This window comes from Geotrypetes seraphini, chromosome 8 (assembly GCF_902459505.1).
Source record: "Geotrypetes seraphini chromosome 8, aGeoSer1.1, whole genome shotgun sequence".
Classification (NCBI taxonomy): domain Eukaryota; kingdom Metazoa; phylum Chordata; class Amphibia; order Gymnophiona; family Dermophiidae; genus Geotrypetes; species Geotrypetes seraphini.
In genome coordinates this window covers 1,946,856-1,970,856 of record NC_047091.1, presented here as the reverse complement: position 1 = coordinate 1,970,856, position 24,001 = coordinate 1,946,856, and the positions used below count along the sequence as shown (strand labels likewise).

Here is a 24,001-nt window from a genome sequence, read left to right as displayed (position 1 = left end):
TAACGTTCTAAGAGACAGGATGTCAGGAGAGTTTTCATGCAAATCAAGTAAGAAACCGCTAGATTTGGAGCACCGTTCATTGACAACATTTCTCACAAAAGAAGGGAAAAAGCCAAAGGAGACCCATGAACGCATTACTGCAGTTTATGGCAAGTCTGCCCCATCATCCTACAAAGTAAAAATTTTGGAGCAAGCAGTTTAAGTGGGGTAGAGAGTCCACTGAAGATGACGCTCAAAACTTCCATAGAAATGTGCAAGAAAGTCAACAAGATAATTTTGTCAGATGGACAAATTAAGGTTTCCCAAATAGCTGAAGAAATGGGCATCTCGGCAAGTACAGTTTGGAAAATAATTCATGAAAAGTTGGGCATGTCCAAGATTAGTGCAATATGGGTTCCAAGAATGCTGAAACTATGTCAGAAGGCCATGAGGCTCCAGGTGCTGTCAGGAAAACTTGGAGATGCTCCGTGAAGACCAAGTGAATTTTTTAAAATCATTTGGTGACTGGAGAAAAGACTTGGGTGTAGCACAGAGATCCTGAGTACAAAATAGAGTCAATGCAGTAGAAGCACAAGTCATCCCCCAACCCCAAAAAGTTAAAGACAGAAAAGCAGGCAAAGTCATGGTAACTGGCTTCTTGGATGATGGACTTTTGCTTATGGAGTTCATGCCACATAAGACAACCATAACTGGGGAGAATAACGCCAATACAATAATCGCTTTTTGGGAGTCAATCGAGGAGAAAAACTCACAGCTGGCATCCTGCTTCTTCATGACAATGTTCTGGTGCACATTTCATGACAATCACAGGCTGCAATCAGAGAATGTGGGTTTCAGCAGCTGACCCATTCACCCTAGAGTCCTGACCTGGCTCCCTCTGATTATTTCCTGTTCTGAGTTTTGAAGAAATCTCTCCTTGTACAATGTTTTTCAAATGATGAAGATGTCAAGGAAGCTGTGATGTCCTGGTTTGAAGGTCAAACAGAAGAATTCTTTTCAAAGGGGTTAAAGTCATTGCAGGAAAAGTGGGTGGAGCTATCAAGGGATTATATTGAAAAACAAAACTTTTTTGAAAACTCTTTTCTTTCCTACTGAGGTAAATTATTAAACGCCCCTCGTATATTTGGATTCAACATGAACAGCTGTACTAGAAATGTGACACTTAGCTTTGATGAGCAACTATCATTTCTACAACCTGAAACGAAAATTGACATTTTGTCACTATCTTCCAGGGAATGAAAAAAGTGGTCCCTAACTTTGTAAAGAAGTTGAGATTAGAGAATGACAAGGGGGAAAAAATTTGTCCCCATGACCACCATTCCTGTCTCCGCCCCATCCCCGCCACCACTGTCTCCGCAGCATTCATACAAGCCTCAATACTGCAACATTTAGCTTATTCCTTCCTTATAAAACAAAGTTCTGGCTGCTGAACTAGAGAAAGATGTTCAGCTGGCAGGGCTTTGTTTATAAATTTTTATCAATACAACTAATATACTACTTTATCCTAAAACAAAAAAAAAAGAAAAAGAAAATAAATATAAATTTTTTTTTCTACCTTTGTTGTCTGGTTTCTGCTTTCTTCATCTTCTCATTCAATTCCTTCCATCCACTGTCTGTCTTCTCTCTGTGTCTTCCATTTGCTCTGTTACTGTGCCTCTCCCTTCACCCCCCCCCCCCAAATGGTCTGGCACCCATCTTCTTCTCTCCGCTCCCCCCATAGTCTGGCTTCTCTGTTCCCCATTTTCTTTCAGCGTCTTCTCCCCACTCTCTGTTCCCTATTTCTCTTTAGCATCTTCTCCCCACTCTCTGTTCACTATTTCCCTTCAGCGTCTATTTCTCTCCACCCCCCTTCAGCGTCTGTTCCATTCCTTTCCACCACCACCCTCCTTCCTTCTTGGCACCCCCTTCAGCGTCTGTTCCTTTCTACCGCTCTTCAGTACCCCTTGCACGGTCTGACCATCTCCCTCCCTCCCTCTTACATTTGTGGTGCGTTACAATGTAATTTGTGCATGCCACTGGAGCCTGCAAGCTCAGTCGCCATCCCTTCCCCACAAACCATCTGATCCCATCTGCACAAACCATCTCACTTCTGTGTTCCTATTTTCCCCATTTCTAATATCTCCCCTCTGTATCTGGCATTGCCCCCCCCCCCCCCGTGTCCATCCCAAGGTATGTCCCCTTTATGTCTCTGCCCCTATGCCCCCATGCACATAATTTCCCCCCCCCCATGTATTTCCCCTTTATGTCTCTATCCCTAGGCCCCCATGCACATAATTTCCCCTCTGTTTCTGTTACCTTCCTGTGTCCAAATTTCTCCTCTCTTCCTCTTCCACACCAATGTGGCTCTTCTCTCCAACCCCATCTAGCTTCTTTCCCTCTTTCTCCCCTTCCCTGCTTCCAGCATCTGGCTCACCTGCCTGATCTCCCCTTTCTTCCCTGCTGTGGGTTTAATATTTCTCTCCCTCTTCATCCCCTTGGCCCAGCATCTCTTTCCCTTTTGTTCCCTCCTTCTTAGTGTGAGGGAACACATGCAATCATGGATTACACGGTCCAGCAGCCCCCTCCCGCCCGATCGCCACATCCCGCCATCTCCCTCCCTCCACGTCACCTTAGGTACTGAATTTAATTCTTCTTCTCCCAGCGGCACACTTTCAATAAGTCGCGTGCTCAGCTGCTTGAATTGTTGAATCTTCTGCTCTGATGCAACCGGAAACAGGAAGTTGCATCAGAGGAGAAGATTCAACAACTCAAGCAGCTGCGCAATTGAAAGCGTGCCGCTGGGAGAAGAATTAAATTTGGCAGGAGATGTGGGAGATGGCAGGATGCGGAATGTGGTGATCGGGTGGGGATGCTGGGTTGCGTGATCCGTGCTTACTTCACTGTGGAGACAAGATCATTCACTGCTCCACAGGGTGGTGAATGGCCTTGTCCCCGCAGCGACCATTATTTTTTCTCTCCTTGTTTCGGCAGGGTAACAAGCACCTGGTTGATGTCCACTCTAAGACTTTGCATATATTCATCGCATGCCCTACTGTACTACCACTGAAAATGTCATCAACTTCTGATATAGTCACAGGTGGGGAGGCCTAGAACACTTGACATGGAATGACCCAGTCACCTACATTCTGTTTGTTATTCTCGCTAGTTACTACAAAGCACCAAACTGAACCTGAATAATCAAGGACAAATATGAATAATATTAACTAGTGTTTCTGTAGAATGCCATTGGCAGCTAAATGATGGACAATTTCTGCTAATACTACAGATGCAAAACAAATACTTGTACTAATGTTTTCTACTACTGCTGCCATAGCACTAGTTATTATCACCTCCCCCCCCCCCCCAGCCAATTCCCCCTTATTTCTCTTTATTGATTCAACGTTACACTCTGTCTAGAGCTTTGACTTCCTATTTTCGCAGAAAACTTTGATGGCTACAGCAACAGAGCTTCTCCCCCCCCCCCCCCCCTTCGGTCCCTTGAAGACTTTTAACGTGTCACTTCTCTCTGTTATGAGAGTTAAGCGTCGTGTCACTGCCTAGATGAAAGAAAAGCAGAGCTCGGACGTTGGCTACTGCGAGTGATGCAGAATCTGCTTCTTAGTTTGCGCCACATTCTCCAATCGAGGCCTCCCCCCCCCCCCCCTTCCACTCACCGGCGGGAAGCGCGCGTTATACTTCTTCTTCTTACTCGGCATCCTTCTCTCCGGCCGACACGAACACAGCAGGAAACCCACCGCCGCCGCCGGGGCGCGAGTCTGGCGGGGGAGGGGAGAGGCGGGAAAGTGAGGGCCAACAGGTTGCCCAGGCCGAGCGCGCCCCCGGCACCCGGGGGGGGGGCGAGACCGATCTCGGAGGCTTCTCCGGCGAAGGGATCGGCTGCGTGAAGGAAGAGTGTCAATAAAGTTATTGAGAGAGCCAGACGGACAGTGTCCGTTTTGTCGCTGTAAATAAAGTTGTTGCGGGCGGAAGCCGGAAGCGTCATGGAGAAGGAAAGGTGTTGGGGCTCTACTTCCTCCTAATTCACAACCATTTGCATTTCTTTTTTCTTCCCTCCTCCCTGAAGACAAACCACCCACTGAATGCCTTAAAGGGCCAGGACGGAGGATTGGCTCCTTCAACTCAGAAGTGAGTGCTGATAAGACTCCACCCCATATTGGGGGTCTAATCCCACTTATGTTCACAGACCAGCCACTCAAAGAAGTCTATCTCTTTTATTCCCCAAATTAGATCTTCAGCTGGCCAGTTAGTATAGGGTTATAGATTTCATATACAGTCTTCTTCTGGTATTGTTACATGCAGAGACTTTCTTTGTCCTAGTGGGCTCTCTTAATATTGTTTCTATCAGTAGGAGAAAGGAGGTATCGATGCCCCTGTATAAGACTCTGGTGAGACCTCATTTGAATATTGTCTACAATTCTGGAGACCATATCTTCAAAAAGATATAAAAAAGATGGACTTGGTCCAGAGGAAGTGTACTAAAATGGTGCGGGGATAATTAAGGGATTCAATGGGCGTTGGACCGTTTACTGTGGCAGCCGCTACTGGGATAGGAGGGATCCCTCCCGTCTCCTGTCCCAGCTGATCCTAAGATTTTTTTACCTCCCTCCCGCCTCCCCCACTTACCTTTAGTATCCCTGGTGGTTCAGTGGTGAATTGCGGCAGGAGCAACCTTCTTTCACTCCTACCCATGCAGAGCCACTAGCCGACTGACTGCTACGCATTCTCTGCACGAGCAGAAGTGAAGCAAGGTCGCTCCTGCCTGTGCAGAGCCTCTTCAATCGGCTAGCAGCTCTGCAGGGGCGAAGGAAGGTCAATTCTGCCACAGTTCACCGCTGGACCACCAGGGATACTAAAGGTATGTGGAAGAGATTTGAGTCTAGCCTTACCTGCGTACATTCTGATTCAGCAGGAACTTGTCTAACCTTGTCATGAATCCCTGGAGGGTGCTTTCCCCTATAACAGCCTCTGGAAGAGCGTTCCAGATTTCTTCTAGTCTCTGAGTGAAGAAAAACTTTCTTACATTTGTACAGAATCTATCCCCTTTTAACTTTAGTGAATGCCCTCTCGTTCTCTCCACCTTGGAGAAGGTGAACAATCTCTCCGTCTCTACTAAGTCTATTCCCTTCATTATCTTGAATGTTTCGATCATGTCCCCTCTCAATCTCCTCTTTTCAAGAGAGAAGAGGCCCAGTTTCTCTAGCCTCTCACTGTACGGCAACTCCTCCAGCCCCTTAACCATTTTTGTCACTCTTTTCTGGACCCTTTCGAGTAGTACTATGTCCTTTTTCATGTTGGACACTGTATTTCAGGTGGGGGCGCACCATGGCCCCGTACAGCTGCATGATGACCTTCTCCAATCTGTTTGTGATCCCTTTCTTAATCATTCCTAGCATTTTGTTTGCCCTTTTCGCCGCCGCCGCCGCACATTACGCGGACGGCTTCATTGACTTGTCTACAAGTACTCCCAAAGTCTCTATCCTGGGGGTTCTCCCCGAGTACCGCACCAGACATCCTGTATTCGTGTATAAGATTTTTGTTACTGACATGTATCACCTTACACTTATCCACGTTGAACCTCATTTGCCATTTCGCGACCCATTCCTCAAGCGTGTTTGTCTCATAGGTCTTCATAATCCTGTGTCCTCACTAGGAATAACTTTGTATCTTCCAAAAATTTAATCACCTTGCTCGTCATACCAATTTCCAGTTCGTTTATAAATATGTTGAAGAGCACAGGCCCAAGCACCGAACCCTGTGGCACTCCACTCGTGACGCTTTTCCAGTAGCACCTGCACAGGAGTCTCCATTGGTGCCGCCATGTCTCATTAAGAGCCAATACCGATGAGTCGCCGACACCAGTTGTCTTCAGCTCAGACATCACCTGAGACAATGTCAGTGCGGTCAGGAAAGGCTCTAAAGAAGTTAAGAATAACCCAGGTGATAACGTTTTTTTCACCCTTACTTCCCTGTGCACGAGAGAAAGCTTTTCAACAAATTTATTTGCCCTCAGAGATGCCACCAGAAGATCACCATATCATATCTACTGGCTTTATGCACCTAATCGTCATAGGGTCAAAACATTTAGTGTGTGTCTTTTTTGTTTATTTTTTATTTTTTAGTTATTTTAACCTTAAAACCATAAATATTTTAAAGAAGTTTTTGAATATTAGAATACTTAGCTGGCTGGTGGTAGATGACTAGTAAGGGATTAATGAGCCAACATGTTTCACCCTTCGGGGGGGTTTCCTCAGGGCTACTATCCCTTATTTCTGCCAATAGTTTTTGAAAAAAACTTTTACTGGGTGGTCATGTCGTGAACTATTGGCAGAAATAAGGGATAGTAGCCCTGAGGAAACCCCCCCGAAGGGTGAAACATGTTGGCTCATTAATCCCTTACTAGTCATCTACCACCAGCCAGCTAAGTATTCTAATATTCAAAAACTTCTTTAAAATATTTATGGTTTTAAGGTTAAAATAACTAAAAAATAAAAAATAAACAAAAAAGACACACACTAAATGTTTTGACCCTATGACGATTAGGTGCATAAAGCCAGTAGATATGATATGGTGATCTTCTGGTGGCATCTCTGAGGGCAAATAAATTTGTTGAAAAGCTTTCTCTCGTGCACAGGGAAGTAAGGGTGAAAAAAACGTTATCACCTGGGTTATTCTTGATTGATACTGATCCTTGTGAATAAATCTCATTGCATTATATACGGCCAGATACAACAATTTCTAAAGAAGTTAAAGCATCTCACCTTCGATACTGAGTGCTTGGCACTGACCCCGAGCAACTCAGGATTCAGATCTTTGGGGGATTCTGAGCAAGAACTTAATTGGTCTGAAGAAGAGGGTTCTTCAGAAGATGAATCTATTCACCACTCTTCACAAGAGGCTCCTGTGGTGTCTGAGAAATCATCTTTTTCTAAATTCCTCAGGGAAATGTCTGAAACCTTAGCCATTCCCTTAGAAGCTGACTCTAAAAAATCTAAAGAGTTCTTAGATGCCTTGGACTACGACCAACCATCCAAGGACCTTCTTAAACTTCCTCTTCATGATATATTGCGGGAAACCTTTTACAAGAATCTAGAAACACCTCTTACTATTCCCATGGCTCCGCGTAAGCTATATTCTCTCTATAGGGTGGTTCCTATTCCAGGGTTTGACAAACTATGAATCTCTCCTGGTGGAATCAACACTAAAGAAATCTTCAGGGTCTAGTGTCTATGCCTCTGTACCCCCTGGCAGAGAGGCAAGGCAATGGACCTGTTTGGTAAAAGGCTATACCAGAACACTATGTTGGCCAACCGGTCTAGTAACTACACTTTTCACTTCTCATTTTACATGAGCATTTAGTCAAACAAGTTGCCACGTTCTGCAATGAGAGGGTATAGGATGAAGTTAAGAGGTGATAAGCTCAGGAGTAATCTAAGGAAATACTTTTTTACTGAAAGGGTGGTAGATGCATGAAACAATCTCCCGGAAGAGATGGTGGAGACAGAGACTGTGTCTGAATTCAAGAGGGCCTGGGATAGACACATGGGATCACTCGGAGAGAGATAATGGTTACTGCGAATGGGCAGACTAGATGGGCCATTTGGCCTTTATCTGACATCATGTTTCTATATTGGCTCAATGACTGCAGTGCTTTATGGGCCAGCTCGTGAAAGATGACCAGGCAGGTTTTATACAAGGCAAGCAAACTTTTAATAATATAAGAAAGGTCCTCCATGTCATCTACTCAGCAAAAGCACATAAGACACCAACCCTAATCCTGGGAGTGAATGTGGAGAAGGCTTTTGACCGGGTCTGTTGGACTTTCTTGTTTAGAACTCTGTCCTCCTTAGGTGTTAATGGTCAATTTCTTGAATGTCAAACCCATTGCAGCTCTTAAAATTAATGTGGAATACTATGCAGAGTTTCATTTAGCTAGGGGAACATGTCAGGGGTGTACTTTGTCACCACTTTTATTTGCTTTGGCGTTGGAACCCTTTCCCCAGAAAGTGTGGGATAGTGCAAATATTACAGGAATCCCTAGTGGCAGTATAGAGCAAAAGATACTTCTATTTGCAGAAGATGTCCTTCTTTTGCTGGGGCATCCCAAGGAGTATCTGGAAGGAGTGCTGTTAGTGTTAAGGCATTATGGTAGGGTGTCTGGGTTTCAAGTTAACATGATGAAGTCGGAGATACTTAATCTCACAACTCCACCACAGGAGAAAGAAGGCCTCCAGAGACTGTACATGGATACATATCCATTCCAGTGGGCCATTCATGCACTTCAGTATTTGGGAATTTGCCTTACTGCAGACTTACAATCATTATTTACTGCTAATTTTCCCCCTCTTTTGAAGAAGTTTTGGGAAGATTTGAACAGATAAGAGTGCTTATCAATCTCCTGGTTGGGTAGAGTGCACGTTATTAAAATGATGGTCTTGCCAAATTTTTATACTTATTCTCGGCCTTGCCAACTCTCCTTTCCAAATCCTTTTTTGACTCTATACATTGTAGAAAATTTTCTTATATTTGGAAGCGTAGGCCTCTATGAGTCAGCAAAGCTATGTTTCAGATGCGAGACCGGGGAGGGATGGCGGTATCTCAATTTTATTATTATTATCTTGCTGTGCAGTTGCGATACCCAAAAATGTGAGTCCAAATGGAAGCTTGGTTCATGGGGGATGTTCAACTCCAGCAATCTCCTATAACTTGCCCTGACCCGGATTCGTGTTATTTCTCAGCATGTTAATCCTCTCTTAGGGGTCATCTTGCGTCTCTGGGCCTCTACTAGGGAACACCTAGTTAAAGGGTGGGTTTATTATGGCTAAACACTAGTGGTAGTGGCAGAGGACTTTATCCATGGACAAAAGGACCCTAGATTTAGAACCTGGGTGGCAGGGGGTCTGGCAATGCTGGGCCAATTCTTGGTGGATGGTAAATTGATTCCCGCTTTGAGGATGCAAAAGGAGTATGGCCTCACTGCATTGGAAGTTTTACAATATAATCAAGTAATAGATTTCATTAAGAAAAAGGCTTTGCCAGACCTCCTTCAGGAAAATAAAGGATGGGATCGGGTATGATATGCATCCAGTGGCAGTGGTTGTATCTCTAGATTCTATCGACTCTTGGTGTATCATGATCAGCCACCGGTACATTATCTTGCCCATTGGGAGAATATGTTACAGAAGCCACTTACACCTCCACAGTTGAAGACCCTATTGCGCTCATTTAGTGTCCATGGTTGAAAATGGCTAAAAACTTTTGTTCCGGTGGTATTATATTCTACTGAGATTACACAGGATCAATCCCAGTAATCCTGACATCTGCTGGACACAGTGAGGTGCACAAGGGTCTTTTGAACACATCTGTGGACCTGTCCCAAGGTGAATTTATTCTAGGATATGATATTTTCTTTGCTGTCTGATATATGTGGGATGATTATTGTAAAAGACATGGAGTGTGCATTATTGAGTATGAAGCCTATAGGTATACCCACTAAGCTTTATAAAATTATAGCAACTATTATTACAGCAACTCAGTTGGTGTTGGCAGTAGCATGGCGCCAAGTATTGACCCCAACTCGTGCACAAGTAATGCAAAAAATTATGTCTTGCTCGGATGTCTAAGTTGACTGCTATGAAACATCATAGACTGGGAATGTTCCTGACAAATTGGAAACTGTATATCACTTGGCATGATGCTCAGGGAACCCCTGCATGATACAGCCTACGAACTATTGGACTACACAGACCCTCGGATGTTAGGGGGAGGGGGGTTGTTGGGATCACAGTACTTTATGTGGATGTGTATTGGGGCCTTGTATTTCTATCTGGCTGCCTTATCAGCGCTTCCTACAGTACAATACAACTGTTTTATGCTGTACTTATACCTTTGTGTTGGTTTTAATAAAAAAAAGTTTTAATTAAAAAATTATATATATATATATATATATATATATATATATATATATACACACACACACATTAAAGGAAAACAAAAAAGAAATAGAGAAGGTTTAATGTGAAATCTTTAAGATTTATCTGATGTATATTATGTTAGTAAGTCAATGAGTTGCAAAGAAACTATAGTGTAGCAGAACAGGTTTACTCCTTTGTTTATCTAAATCTCAGATTAATTGTTCCAAAATATTTCCTCTCTCGATTGATTCTTTAGGGCTAATCTACAAATCAAAAAGGGTCTAAGGGAGGGAGGAAACAAACCCACCAGGCTTATAATATTCTCTAAAGATGATTGAATGTATTTAAGATGGGAAAAATTATGACTTACCTGATAATTTTCTTTTCTTTAGTCTCAACAGATGAATCCAGATATGCCTATCTACCATCAGGATATAGAGGCATTAAACTAACTCTCTCTTATGTGACAAAATGTTCCTGAGCCAGTTAGTATTACTCATAGCAAAGCAGGAAACACTATGAATCCAGAAACAGGTCTTCTTCCTCACAGAAACAAGGGATGAGCACAATAACCCCTGCAACTAAAAAACATAACCTGCAACAATTCTAAACAGAGAATATGACCAAGAAAAACAACACAGCATAATACCAAGATTGGAGGGGAAGGGGTTTCTGGGTTCATTTGCTGCAACTAAAGGAAAGAAAATTATTAGGTAAGTCATAATTTTTTCCTTCCTTGTCATTGGCAGCAGATGAATCCAGATACTTGTGGGATATAGCAAAGCAGTCCTCAAACAGGGCGGGACCTCGAAACCCAACAGAGAGAACTGATGCCTCACCTCAAAGGACATATCTAACCAAGCCAAAGTGTCCAAACAATAGTGCTTTTGAAAAGGTATGGCAGGAGGACCCTGTAGCCATCTGACCTATTTCTTCAAGGGAATAGGCCCAAGATTCTGCCTGTGAAATCAAGAGTCCTGGCAGAGGAAGCGCAAAGGGAAGATAGCGGGTGTTTATCTGAAAGAATAGGCTGACACAATAACCTCTAGTTTAGCAAGCAATAGTCATTTTTTAAGTAGCCTTGCCCCACTTTGGGTCAGCAAAGAGAACAAAGAAGTGGTCCAATCAATGAAAGTCCTTGGTCACGTGCAGAAATTGCAGAAGCATCCAGGAAACACAGCAAAGCAAATTTCAGCTCCCAGTCTTCCTTCTGAAGTGATGAAAGGAATGGTGACTGATTCGGGTGGAATGAAGAAACCACTTGGGGAAGAAAAGATGAACAGTGCAAACAGTCACCCCCTCCTCAAAGAATTGAAGGAAGGGAAACCTGTGTGATAAAGCCTGCAGAAGCAAAAGCCACCAGAAAGACAAACTTCGGTAAGGTTTTTCATAGCTGCCTTCCGAATAGGCTCAAAGGGTGCCTTTGGCATGGAGCTGAGTGATTAACACCCCTTAAAAAATGAGCAACATCTGGATATGTGGCTAAAGACAAATTCAACACACATCCTCAGTAACAAGCAAGAACCACTAGCTGTGCCCTCGGAGAACGGTAGGCCAGACCCTTCCATACACCATCCTGCAAGAAGGCCAAAGTTTGTAGCAGGGAACTACAAAGGAAGGAAATAGCTCTCTGAGCACTAGGTTTCAAAAACCTGCCAGATTCTTGCATACACCAAGGAGGTGGGATGCCTTCTCACTTAAAGCAGAGTAGTAATAACCTCCTCTGAGTAGGCTTTCCTCCTCAATTTGACCTTTTAATAGCCAGGCCATAAGTCCAAAGCAGGACGGTTCCTCCATTGGATGGGACCCTGCTGCATCAGCAATCCTGGAGATGATAGAAGACTAAATGGCACATCCACTAATCCAGTGCAACCAGGATTGCCCAAACTAGGGCCTAGATTCTAAAAACAAAAAACAAACCGCATTAAAAGACAACGGGTTGCTGCTGATAGCGAATTTAAAAAAGCAAGTAATTCTCCAAAAATCGCTCATGTAAATGAGGTTGGCGGAGAGTAGTGATGACTTGCTAAATTTGCAAGTGCCCATTGCTGGTGACAGCGATGGGCACATGCACAGAAAAGCGCAAAAAGAAAAAAAAAACCAAACACATCATCATCGGGAGAGAGGTTCAATTTCTCCCGCTGCCAACAACCACCCCCAGCAGCAGGAGAGATGCCCACTCTCCAGCTGTCAACTAGCACCTCCTCCCTCAGCAGCGGGAAAGATGCCCACTCTCTCCCGCTGCCAAGCAACCCCCTGTGCCAAGTAACCCCCCCCCCCAGCTGCTGGGGCATCTCTCTTGCTGCAAGGGGGGGAGGTGTGTGGCAGCAGGAGAGAATGGGCATCTCTCCTGCTGCTGGGGGGAGTATTGTGTGGCAGCAGGAGAAGAGTGGGCATCTTTTCCGCTGCCAGGGTTTTAAACAGTTGTGTCGCTATCGGCATCCCTGGACCAGTCGCTGATTTTTGTCGCCAAAAGCCGATGCCGCTCTTAGAAAATAGCTCAGCGATTTTAAAGAATCCATCGGAGTGCTCATTTTAATGTTAAAGAGTTTAATGCATGGCAGTGTCGGAGACTGTTAGAAAACTTGCTAAAGACTGAGATAATCCGCCGCTAAAATGCATGCAGGCTAAACCATCAAAAACCAGTTTAGTGACCGTGTTAAAGTTTTGAGAATCTGGGCCTAGGTGATGAAGGATCCAATGAAGAACCCTGCCTAACGGGCCATGGAGAAAACAGAAAATTCTGACCAACTGCCCTAGCTACAGGAGCACATCCAGCCCCTCTGAACCATGCTCTCTTCTGCGGCTGAAGAACCAAGGAACCTTGGCATTACACTGAATCTCACCATAAGATCAAGAAGTGAGAAACTCCACTTCACTGTGATCATACTGAAGACCTCCTGTAACAATTTCCATTCCCCTAGAACCAGGGAGTGCCTGCTGAAGTAATCTGCCTGAACATTGAGGATCCCTGCAATGTGGGCTGCAGAAAGTTGGGAGCAAATGCTGTTCTGCCCAGCAAACTAATTGATGAGCCTCCAACACTAGAGCCACATTCCTTTTACCTCCTTATGTATGCCACTGCTGTGACATTGTCCAAGAGCACTCGACCTGGCTGACCTACCAGAATGTGGTGAAAGGCACCACCTTGAGCACTAGACAGTTGATTTGCAAGAACTTCCATCTCACTCCAGAGACCCTGCATATTGTGGCAAAGACAATGCGTTCCCCAACCTGTTAAGCTGGCATCCATGACTACCACGATTCATGAGGGCGAGGCCAGAAGCATTCCCTGGATAAGATTTTTCAATTGAAGCCACATGACATGCTATCCCTGTAATTCATAATTTTGAGTTACCAGTGATCAGCAGGAGAGAAGAGACTATTGAAAGGGAAGCATCAAGGGTTGCTTCCTTAGAACCCATGACCTGAACATAATCCCACATTTGAGGATTCAAGTACTATAACAAGAGCTGAATTTGACACTGAATCTTGTCTTTCTGGAGATCCATAAGAAACACCTAGGCCCGGCAGAATCAAACCAGTTCCCTAAGTATTCCAGAACCTGCGTAGGAATGTGATGATTCTTGTGAATATTGCGTACTCATCCCAGAGACTGCAATAAACGGATCACACTGGAGGTCCTGATCAGCCAGTCATCCAGAAATGGATATTTGCTTTTTCCTCTTTACTTTCCACACAGCCATTCATAACTTCTTCCAGTATCACAATTTCATTTTTAGCCTTCTTACTTTCACTAAGATACCTGAAAAAAAATTTGTCTCTCCTCTGTACATGTCTAGCCATTTGTTCTTCTTGTGCTTTTGCCAGATGGCTTCATCTGTTTTTTTGTATTTCATGAATGCCACTTCTTTAGTCAGTATTTATTTATTGGGATTTGTTAAATGCTTTTATGAAGAGTTTCACCCAAGGTGGTGACCTTGAACCTCTTGTCTTTCCACTTCATTTCATTTATTCACTTACTATACCACTGCAAAACTGTGCTGTTTAAAAAAACTAAAAAGGACATAGCTTAACTGTATCTTGCTACGGATGTAAAAAGACGAAGTGATCCAGAGGAAGGTGACAAAAATGGTATGAGGCTTGTGTCAAAAGACTGGAAGACCTGAATATCAATACTCTAAAGCAGTATTCTTCAACCTTATTACACCTATGGACCTGCATAAATAAAATAATTATTTCATGGACCGGCAAATTACTAAGACTGAAATTTTTTTTTAAAGCCTTCGCCGCCCCATCCCTTTGAGCTCGGTCCCACAAACCATCTGATCCCATCCGCATAAGTCTCAAATAGTTATGGATTTTATATTGAACATATTTTATTAAAGTATAAAAAGAAACAATATTCTATACAATTGTCATTTTATAAATACAAATAATACAGGGCAAAGATCAACAAAACCCCTGTCTCCCCTCCCCTTTACATATATCCCCTCTACTATCAAGAAAACTGAATAAGCCAAATTATTACAGAATGCTACACAAATATCATGTAACAGAATACCACAGTCACACATGGCAGGAATGGTGTTAGGGGAGTGCAACTAGGGCAATTGCCCCCTGGTCAGAGAGAGCCCTAAGCCAGCTGGAAGCTAAAGAAGCACTGCCTGGGCTTTGCACTCCCCAGTTATGTCTAACATCAGCTCTAGCAAGATACATATTTCAAATCTGATATATTCTAATCACAAGATGGAAATAAAATTAATTTTTTCTACCTTTTGTCATCTCTGGTTTCTGCTTTCATTGTCTTTTCACTCTCTTCCATCCAGCGTTTGCCCTCTGTCTCTTCAGTCCAGCATCTGCCCCTTCCATCCACTGTCTGTCTTTCCCTGCCATCTCTCCTCCTGCCCCCCCCCCCCCTAATTTGGTCTGGCATCCATCATCATCCTTCTGTTCCCTTCATGGTCTGGCATCTCTCTCCTTCCCTCCCCCCTGTGGTTTTTAGCATCTCTCTCTTCTCATTTCCTCCACTCAGATCTGATATCGTTCTCTCCCCTTCTCGTCCCTTTCTTCTCTGGTCTTCCTTCTCTATTTTCTGCCTCCATCTAAATTAAATTCTTTCTTACTATTTAGTCCCGTTTCCCTCTTTTCACTGTTTCTACCCACAGCTTGTCACCCCTTTCCCTCACCCCTCCATTATCTTACTAACCCTATCTTCTTCCCCCATCCAGCTTATGCCCTTTATTTATCTCCTTCCATCCAGTATGTGTTCTTTCCCCACTTCCATTCAGCATCTGCTCTCCCCTCTCAACTGACATCCATCTGCCTTCTCTCTCTCCCTTCTCACTTCTATCATCTGTCCCCTTCTCTCTCTCCTCACTTCCATCATATGCCCCCTTCTCTCTCCCCCCCCCATTTCCATCATCTGCCCCCCCTTCCCCTCACCTTTGCGGGTCACTTTCTTTCCCCTGAAGGTGGCTCATGTCAGAGGGGAAGCTTTGGCCGAGCAGAACCACTTGCAAGGAACAGTGGAACTTTCTTGACTTCGATGCCGGGGCCCATCGCCATTTGAAGAAAAAAAAAGTGGAAAAAAGGGACCTGCAAAGGTGAGAGGAAGGGAGACCTCCAGGACAGCTGCTCTTTGCCCTCCTTCAGTGGCCCAAGAGTCTTTAGGCTAGCGGCAGCTCTGTGTGCTTTTAACTTCAGCACAGAGCTGCCCTTAAGCAGTAGTTTAGCCGCGGTTTCATGAGGCAGCCTCGGGGCCTTTGATAGGCCAGCCCACATCGCATCATTGAAGCGGGCCGGCCTAGCAAAGGCCCCGATGCTGTCTCATGAAACCACGGCTAAACTACTGCTTAGGGGGCAGCTCTGGGCCGAAGTTAAAAGCACACAGCTGACACTGCCGGTCTGGAGGTGCGGAGACAAAGGCAGGAAGCATACGCGGCAGGAGTCCTGGCATAGAAACATAGAAACATAGAAAGATGACGGCAGATAAGGGCCACAGCCCATCAAGTCTGCCCACACCATCGACCCTCCCTTTTAAGTCTAATTGTAATACTGCCATTTTACTGACCCGCTCTTTCAATTCTATACCCTAGTGATCCTATCCTTTGGCTGACCCTCGTAGGGATCCCACATAGGTATCCCATTTATTCTTGAAGTCTGGGACGCTGCGTGCCTCGATCACCTGCATTGGAAGCTTGTTCCAGTGCTCAATCACTCTCTCCGTGAAGAAGTGTTTCCTGGTGTCTCCACGAAACCTCACGAAGTTGCAAGTCAGCTGATGCCGGCACCTTTCATTGTGGTGGGGACCCGAATCCTTCACAGACTGGCAAGATTGTTTTGCGGACCGGCAGTTGAAGAACAGTGCTCTAGAAGTACTTCTTCACCGAAAGAGTAGTGGATCATTGGAACAGACTCCCACTCCAGGTGATAAAGGCCAGCAGCGTGACGGATTTTAAGAGAAAATGGGATACTCACGTGGGATCTTTAAGGGAGTAAATTCAGGGGAGGGGATACTTGGAATGGGCAGACTTGGTGGGCTATAGCCCTTTTCTGCTGCTTTTTTCTATGTTTCTAGAGGAGGGACAGGGGAAATATAATACAGATATTTAAATTCCCTTGTCCCTCCTCTCCTCTAGAATATTGATATTCAGGTCTTCCAGTCTTGTGACACAAGCCTCATACCATTTTTGTCATCTTCCTCGATCACGTCATCTTTTTACCATCCTTAACAAGATACAGTCTCCAAATCTGAACACAATACCCCAAGTGGGACCTTACCAATAAGGCATCAACAATGCTTTCCTTCTGCTGTTTGCATTTCTCTATATCTAGTCCTTCTGGCTACAGCCACCACCTTATCCCATTATCTTCAGATCCACAGACATTATCACCTCAAGTTTTCTCTTCCCTCTCCCCTCTCTATCTGTATTAGCCTCTCACCTAGCACAAATGCCTCCCTACTTTACAGGTGTATTACTCTGCACTTCTTTGCATTGAATTTTAATGACCAAACATTAGACTTTCAACAACCTATGAATTTTTAATAAAGGATCTTTTGTATTTCTAACATTCAAAACCAAACTTCTGATTCCATATGCTCCCTCCCAGACATTCTGATCCAGTAATTAAAATCTGCTTACAATCTCTTCCATACGTGAATTATTTTATATGACAACTCGTAAAGCCATTTTTCAGTTACTGCCCCCTTTGTGGAATGCCCTCCTGTTTAGAAAACTCTTTGGAAAAATTCAAGTCCAAACTTAAGACCTTCCTTTTCAAAGATGCCTACAACTTCTGATCCAATCTCCTTCAAATAGAATCCATGTAGCTCCTCCATGGATCTCTCCAAAAATGATTTTGTTGAAGCAAGCCCTACCTCATTGTACTTTTCCCCTCTCCCTTTTTCCTCCTTTTATTTTTATTTTCTATTTCAATGTATTTATTAACTTCCCACGTCCCTCCTTCCTTTTGTTTCCAGTGTGTCATGTATCCCTCTTATATTATATTTCTTATATATATATATATATATATATATACAGGTATATATACCTGTATTTAGTATATTTTAATTTTTAGTCGTTTCCCATTGTAAACCATTTAGGTACCTGTTTGATAAACAGTATATCAAAGAATAAAGAAACTTGGAAATGTCTAGTTCACTAGCTCCAGCTGCTCTTTTGTTGCAAATATTATACCATTCTTCTAACTTTTGCAGATCCTTTTTCATGTTTTCCACTCCCTTTGGAGTGTCTACTCTGTTTATAAATCTTAGTATCATCTGTGAAAAAGCTAATTTTACCTTTTAACCCTTCAGTAATATTGCTCACAAAAATACTGAACAGAATCAGCCCCAGCACCAATCCTTGAGGCATTCCATTACTCACCTGTCATTTCTCTGATGAATTCCATTAACTACCATTCTTTAGTGTCTTGTCAACCAGTTTTTAATCCAGTTCACCACTTTGGGTCCTAACTTCAGCCTGCAAGTTTAGTCAAGAGCCTCCTATGAGGTACTGTTTCAAAGGCTTTGCTGAAATCTAAGTAAATTATATCTAGTGCACATTCTTGATCCAATTCTCTGGTCACCCAGTCAAAGAATTCAATTAGACTTATTTGGCATGATTTACCTTTGGTAAAACCGTGTTGTCTCAGATCTTGTAACCCATTGGATTCTAGGAAATTGACTGTCCTTTCCTTCAGTAATGCTTCAATTACTTTTTCCAATAACTGAAGTGAGGCTTACTGGCCTATAGTTTCCTGATTCATCTGACATCACTTTTGTGAAGAGGAACCACATCTGCTCTTCTCCAGTCTCACAGAATCTCTCCCGTCTCCAAGAATTTAAATCTTTAAGAGAATCCACCAGACCTTCTCTGAGCTCCCTCAATATCCTGGGACGGATACACTCTGGTCCCATTGCTTTGTCCACCTTCAATTTTTTAAGATGTTCATAAACATATTCTTCCATGAATGGTGTGGTTTCCACTCCATTCTCATGTGTACCTTTGCCAGCCAATTGTGGTCCTCCTCCGGGATTTTCTTCCATGATCGTAGAAGAGAAGTATTTGTTTAGCATTTGCTTTTTCCTCATTACTTTCCACACAGCCATTCATAGCTTCTTTCAGTCTCACAATTTAATTTTTAGCCTTCCTCCTTTCACTTTCAGTAAGCTACCTGAAAAAATTTGTCTCTCCTCTTTTCATGTCTAGCCATTTATTCTTCTTGTGCTTTTTTTGCCAGATGGCTTCATCTGTTCCTTTTTTTGTATTTCATGAATGCCATTATTTTCTCAGCCACTTGGTTGGTCAGCATTTATTTATTGGGATTTGTTAAATGCCTTTATGAAGAGATTCACCCAGGGTGGTAACCTTGAACCTCTGTCTCTCCACTTCATTTCATTTATTCACTTACTATACCGCTGCAAAACTGTGCTGTTTAAAAAAACTAAAAACATAAAGAAAGGAACTCCAATTTGTAGATAGAAAAGAGAATTCACTCATAACAAAAGAACAAAGGTATGCCCCACAGGGGAGACAAGTGAATGCCAGGTGCCATTCCTACAAATTCCATTCATGGAGAAAGAGGGAAGGCCTGCTCAAAAGCCAAGTTTTCAATAGGCCCTTATGTCCTCCCATCCTATCAGCTCTTTCTTCAGGTACTCCCACTTTACTAAAGTCAGCATGTTTGAAATCCCAGGATTGAGTTTTGTGTGACTACTCTCTACTTTAGCTGTTATATCAAAGCAAACTGTTTGATGATCACTACTGCGCATAAGTTTCAAGTTTTATTTAAAATTTGATTAATGGCTAAATCTTACTTTCAAGCGATGTACAAAAAATAAAGTGTAAAAACATTCAGGGAAGTACAATATATGAGACATGGACTTAACATACCAATACTTACATTGCCAATGGGGAAGGGAGGTAAGAAATACAATATAAAATAGGAAATAAATGAATAAGGGAAAAACATAAGGTAGGGATTTGAGAAAGGAAAAGAGAGAGAAAAAAAGAAAGAAAAGAATAGAGTTATGAAATAGAGTTAAAATCGGAAAGGAGCTTATCCTAGCCTAAAGAGTCAGAGATCGAAGGCATACCATACTGAGACAAACTGAAGGTCAATCAAGTCCAGTATCTAATTTCCAATAGTAGCCAACCCAGGTCACAAGTACCTGGCATGATCCCAAGGAGTAAAATAGATTTTATGCTGCTTCTCCCGGGAATAAACAGTGGATCTGCCCAAGTCATCTCAATAATGGCTTATGGAGTCTCCGCAGATTGAGGTACAAGTACCAGTGGGAGCAGAATCACACTTTTCTAAGATGGCTATGGATGTTGAAGTGCTTGCCACCTCTGAGAAGGAAATCTGAACTGAGTGCGGCGACATCTCTACTACCCCTTTGGCTGTCAATTTGGCCAACTCTAGCCCAACACTCGGAGCACTGACCCAATACTGCTTTCTGCTTCCCACAGCAGGAGCAGTGTTTCACAGTCTCTGCCACCATAAAACCAAAGTGTAAGCAGTACCACAAGGTAGCCTGACTAAGGAAAGAAATTTTAAACTGTACTTATGAAGAAAACTTTGTCTTTTGTTTATTTTAGTTAGCCATTGCTCTGGAGAGACCACTGCTATGACCAGGCAGGGCTCCCTCCCCCCCTCCCTTCTACTTACAGCTGCACAGCAAACCATTGCTCTAAAGCTCCTGTTCCTCTTCTTTTTTTAACTCCTGTGAGGAAGGAGAAGCGAAGTGCTGGAGAGTTTGGTTACACCTATCAGCCTAAACACCCCTGAGCTCCACTGAATCGGAAGAACCCAGAACAAATCAGGAGCTTGAGAATCTGGCCACAGCCTGCATGAGATAGAGGAAATACTATGGCTCAGGAGCATTCCATCCCATAAGAGAGGGCTTCATTTGCTGTTGACAAGGAAACATTGACATTGCTGGCTTAAAAAAGGAAAACCAAAATGTTATCTCTTCTCTCTTCCCCTATCCCCCAATCACCTCCTTAACCTAGTATCCCATCTGCAGACATGGCAGACTATGAGGATGAACAGACCAGAGCAAGCCATTTCCCAGCTGAGGATTATGCTGCTGAGTCCATGGCTGCTGACATGGACCCTTGGGTGGTCTTTGATGCTCGCAAGACCCCCCGGGCAGAATTTGAGGACTGGCTAGACACCTACCGCCCTTCACGAGTACTGCGGCAGGGCAATCCCAACAATAATATGCAGCCTATAGGCTGGATTGCAGTCTATGGTCCAGACTTCACACCAGAAGCTGGGCGGGTGAGTGAACTTCAGGATGACTGGGAGCAGTTACAGGCCAGTAGCCGCAAGATTGATTTTGATACTGTCCGGGAGCTGGCCCTAAACCATGGTGTGTTGTCAGGCAAGTGGCTCATGCATTTAGACACAGGCTTCAAAGTAGATCATGCCTGGCGTCAAGTGGCTGCCTGTGTTTTGGAGGGCCGTGCCGGCCTAGCTAAAGTCAGTCCATTCAGTTCTGATTCAGACAAGCATGTCATCTGCGTTTATAATTGTAATTTCACTGATGAGGAGAAAGTAATGGAGCTGGATGCAGCTATTCGGGCTGCGGGGATAAAGTGTCAACTGTCCTATAAGCCAGATGTGTACACATATCTGGGCATTTACCGGAACAATCGCTGGCATCTCTGTCCTACCATCTATGAGAGCAAGTTTGACTTGGAATGCATCCCAAGACGCTCCCGTATCATCAATAAAGTCAACAATATGGAAGTGAATTGAGCAACGCTTGAAGACTTCCCTTCTTTGTGTTTTGGATGAAGTGGGAAGTGCTAGAGAGCTTCTGCTTGTTATCTAGCTTCCTGTACTCCAGTTGAAAAGAACTGTGTGATCCAGCTTCTAGTCCTCACTTCCTCTAAATGTGTGTAGAACTGTTGTATAATCCTACCACCCAAAAAATGAATATACAAACCTGATTCATGTTTTTTCCTTGTGTTATAACTGCCCAGCCATTACAGTGGATGCCTCTGGCAGAGTCATTTTTTGCTGTGAAATCTGGTACAATTTATACCTGAATTCACAGTGCACAAATTTTCCCATCATCTCATGAGTATAGGCAAATGATAGGGGACAACTGGTTGATGTGAGACACGGTGTGGAGAAAACATGCTTCATTCCTAAGGTGCTATGGGGACATAAGTGCCAACTTGAGGTAGAACTTTGCATACCTTGGATTCTACTGTTAGTACTAGAGCTAAAACCAAATTTTCTGAATGTTTGAGGCAAACAGTCTGTGACTGCTTCTCTGAGTAGAAATGTTGGGAAAGGGAAGGGGAATTTGCTTTCCAGCATTGTTTGTCTTCTCACCTTTCATCACTACTTTATTTTAGACTCCCAGTGCTTGTGCTATCAACATTTAAGGAAAATTTTATAGAAATGTAAAAGATACAGAAAGATCAATCCTGTTTCCTGTCCCTTTGTACAAATGTAGCTTGTTCAGCCTTTCCTGGGAGAGGATTGTGAGTTGATTTTGCTTTTTCAATCAAGACTGCTTTGGCAGTAGGGTAGCTTTCTGATCTCCCATGTTAGAAAAAGCTACCCCACTGCCAAAGCAGTCTTGCTTGAAACACAACTCAAATATTTAACCTTAAAATCCCTCCCAGAGCTTCTAAAGTAGCTGCATTAATACACAGCTATCCACAAATATATACATATATTAATGGTAAATAGTACTGGAAAGGGAATTCTACCCCCCCCCCCCCCCCTTTCTCAGAATATATATGTCTAGCAAAGATTAGTGCTGTCTGATTCACTTTGGCCGAATTGATTTTTTTTTTTTTTTAAATCGGACTCACCGACTCCGGTCTGCTCTTGGGCTTTCCCTATGCCAGAGTCCTTCCTTCTGATATAACTTTCTATTTCATGAAATAGGAAGTTACATCAGAAGGAAGGACTCCAGCACAAGGAAAGCCCTAAAGGAATGGGGTTGTTGAGATCTCACAGAATTCCCCTCCAGATTCTGTATCCTCTTGAGTCCTCCTGAGCTCTCCTCTCCAGCACTTGAATAGGCTGCCTGCAGTTGTTCCTCCTATATGCTGTTGGCGACTGATGCAGAAGGCTTCCTCTGATGTAAAATGTGTCCGAGGGAAGCCTTCCAGGTCATCTACCGGCAGCTTGTAAAAGGAGCTGCTATTGGAGGCAGAAAAAGATGCTGCGCTGGCTCTGGCTTGTTGGGGGGGGGGGCTGGGAGGGAAATGGAGATGCTGCATGAGCTGGGGGGTGGGAACGAAACATACTGCACAGACTGGGAAGGACGGAAACTAAAACTGCTCCACGAGCTGGGGCTGGGTGAGAAGGAAACATGCAGCAAGGGATGGGAATGAAGGCAAACAAAGCAGCTGGAGGGTGGGTTGGGAGGCAAAGAGATTCAGAAAATGGTTGGACATGGATGTGTAGAGCAAGAGGGAAGGAGAGATGTGCATATGGGGAAAGCAAGAAAGAGGAAGAATTGTTGGACATGGTCGAGAGGAGGGAGAAATAATGGATAGTCCAAGGCAATAGGTGAGACATTCTAAACAGATGGGTTCTACAGATGGGCATCTACAGAAAGAATCCACTCAGGATTTTTCATTCTGTATTTTCACTGGGCTACTTAGCTCCATCTACAGATCTTTTCTTCTGAACTCGTGCCTGCAGGAGTGTTTGTTCTGCTCTCCCCATTTTATTACTGTATTTGGTGTATTTTCATCCCTTTTTGCTTGAAGCATTTTTTTCTGTTCTGCCTGCTTTGAGAACACACAGATTTAAATCTGTAGCTGATGGGCCAATCCCATTGGGTACCTGTTAACCAACCTACATAGTTTTCTCTGAAGCTCAGGGCTGTCCCTGAAGTGGGCTCACCTACTGTTAAGCAGGGGTCAAGCACAGGCTATAAGGTACTCTTAGGAAGCTTGGTGGTGTCTTGCAGGGTACTGGCTGCATTTTGCCTCAGCTTGACCTGGTGCACAACTGTTGGTCCACAGGGGTTGAGATACAGTCACGTATAGTGTCTGACTAGCAGCCTGAAGAATCAGGGGAGGTTGGAAAAGAAGGGTTTTAAGTACACAATTTCTGAATGTTCCCATGACCCCTCCTGAAAAATCCTAAAATTGCCGGTTTTTGTCTTTTGAGAAATGTGAAAAATATTGCAATTTTGGCATTAATTTCATGAGTGTGGCCATCTTGGATTTTTAGCACTCTTTTTTTCTAAATCTCCAAGCTTCTCCAAATTTTGCCTAGACACTTGCTAGGATGGAGTCCTTGGGCTCTCCTCATGTGGATTCTTGCCAGGATTGTGCAAATTTAGCATTTTTAGAGTGTACTTCCACCATGTGTCATGTGGCACAGCCAAGGGAGGCAGCATTGTTCAGCTTAGCCTCTCCCGTGCTGAAGCAGGTGACTAAATGCTCAGCTAGCCCGGTAGATCAGCCTTGTTTGCACTCGGGGCTTAGCACAACTGTTAGTACCAGCCGCCTAGCTGCAGACCCTCTGCAGCCTAAGAAACATGAAATTAAGTAATCCCAGGGTGGCACTTAGCCCCAGGAGCCAGCCATTGTTCAGACTTTATTAAATTTTTGTGGACTGAGTTTCAGAACAGACGT

General features: G+C 43.7%; 2 protein-coding genes across 6 annotated transcripts in view; one reads left to right on the top strand and one right to left on the bottom strand.

Annotated features, from left to right (window-relative positions):
* The window catches only part of DRAP1 (DR1 associated protein 1), a 70,366-nt gene extending 66,493 nt beyond the window's left edge, over window positions 1-3,873 (bottom strand). For 2 of the 5 annotated variants that reach the window (XM_033957453.1, XM_033957454.1), the window contains exon 1: window positions 3,654-3,870. Coding sequence is in view for 3 of the 5 variants with exons in the window: in XM_033957457.1 (XP_033813348.1) it covers window positions 3,654-3,695 (42 nt within the window). In the remaining 2 variants the exon portion in view is untranslated. Of the gene's footprint in view, window positions 1-3,653 lie in introns of all 5 variants that reach the window. The other 3 variants (XM_033957457.1, XM_033957452.1, XM_033957451.1) reach the window with 3 other exon arrangements.
* A 94-nt stretch (window positions 3,874-3,967) lies between these two features.
* Window positions 3,968-22,582, top strand: C8H11orf68 (chromosome 8 C11orf68 homolog). Its single transcript, XM_033957450.1, has 2 exons — window positions 3,968-4,125; window positions 20,393-22,582. Exon 2 carries the CDS (start codon window positions 20,409-20,411, stop codon window positions 21,141-21,143), a length of 735 nt encoding a protein of 244 aa, XP_033813341.1. The 5' UTR covers window positions 3,968-4,125; window positions 20,393-20,408; the 3' UTR covers window positions 21,144-22,582.
* The last annotated feature ends 1,419 nt before the right edge of the window (window positions 22,583-24,001 follow it).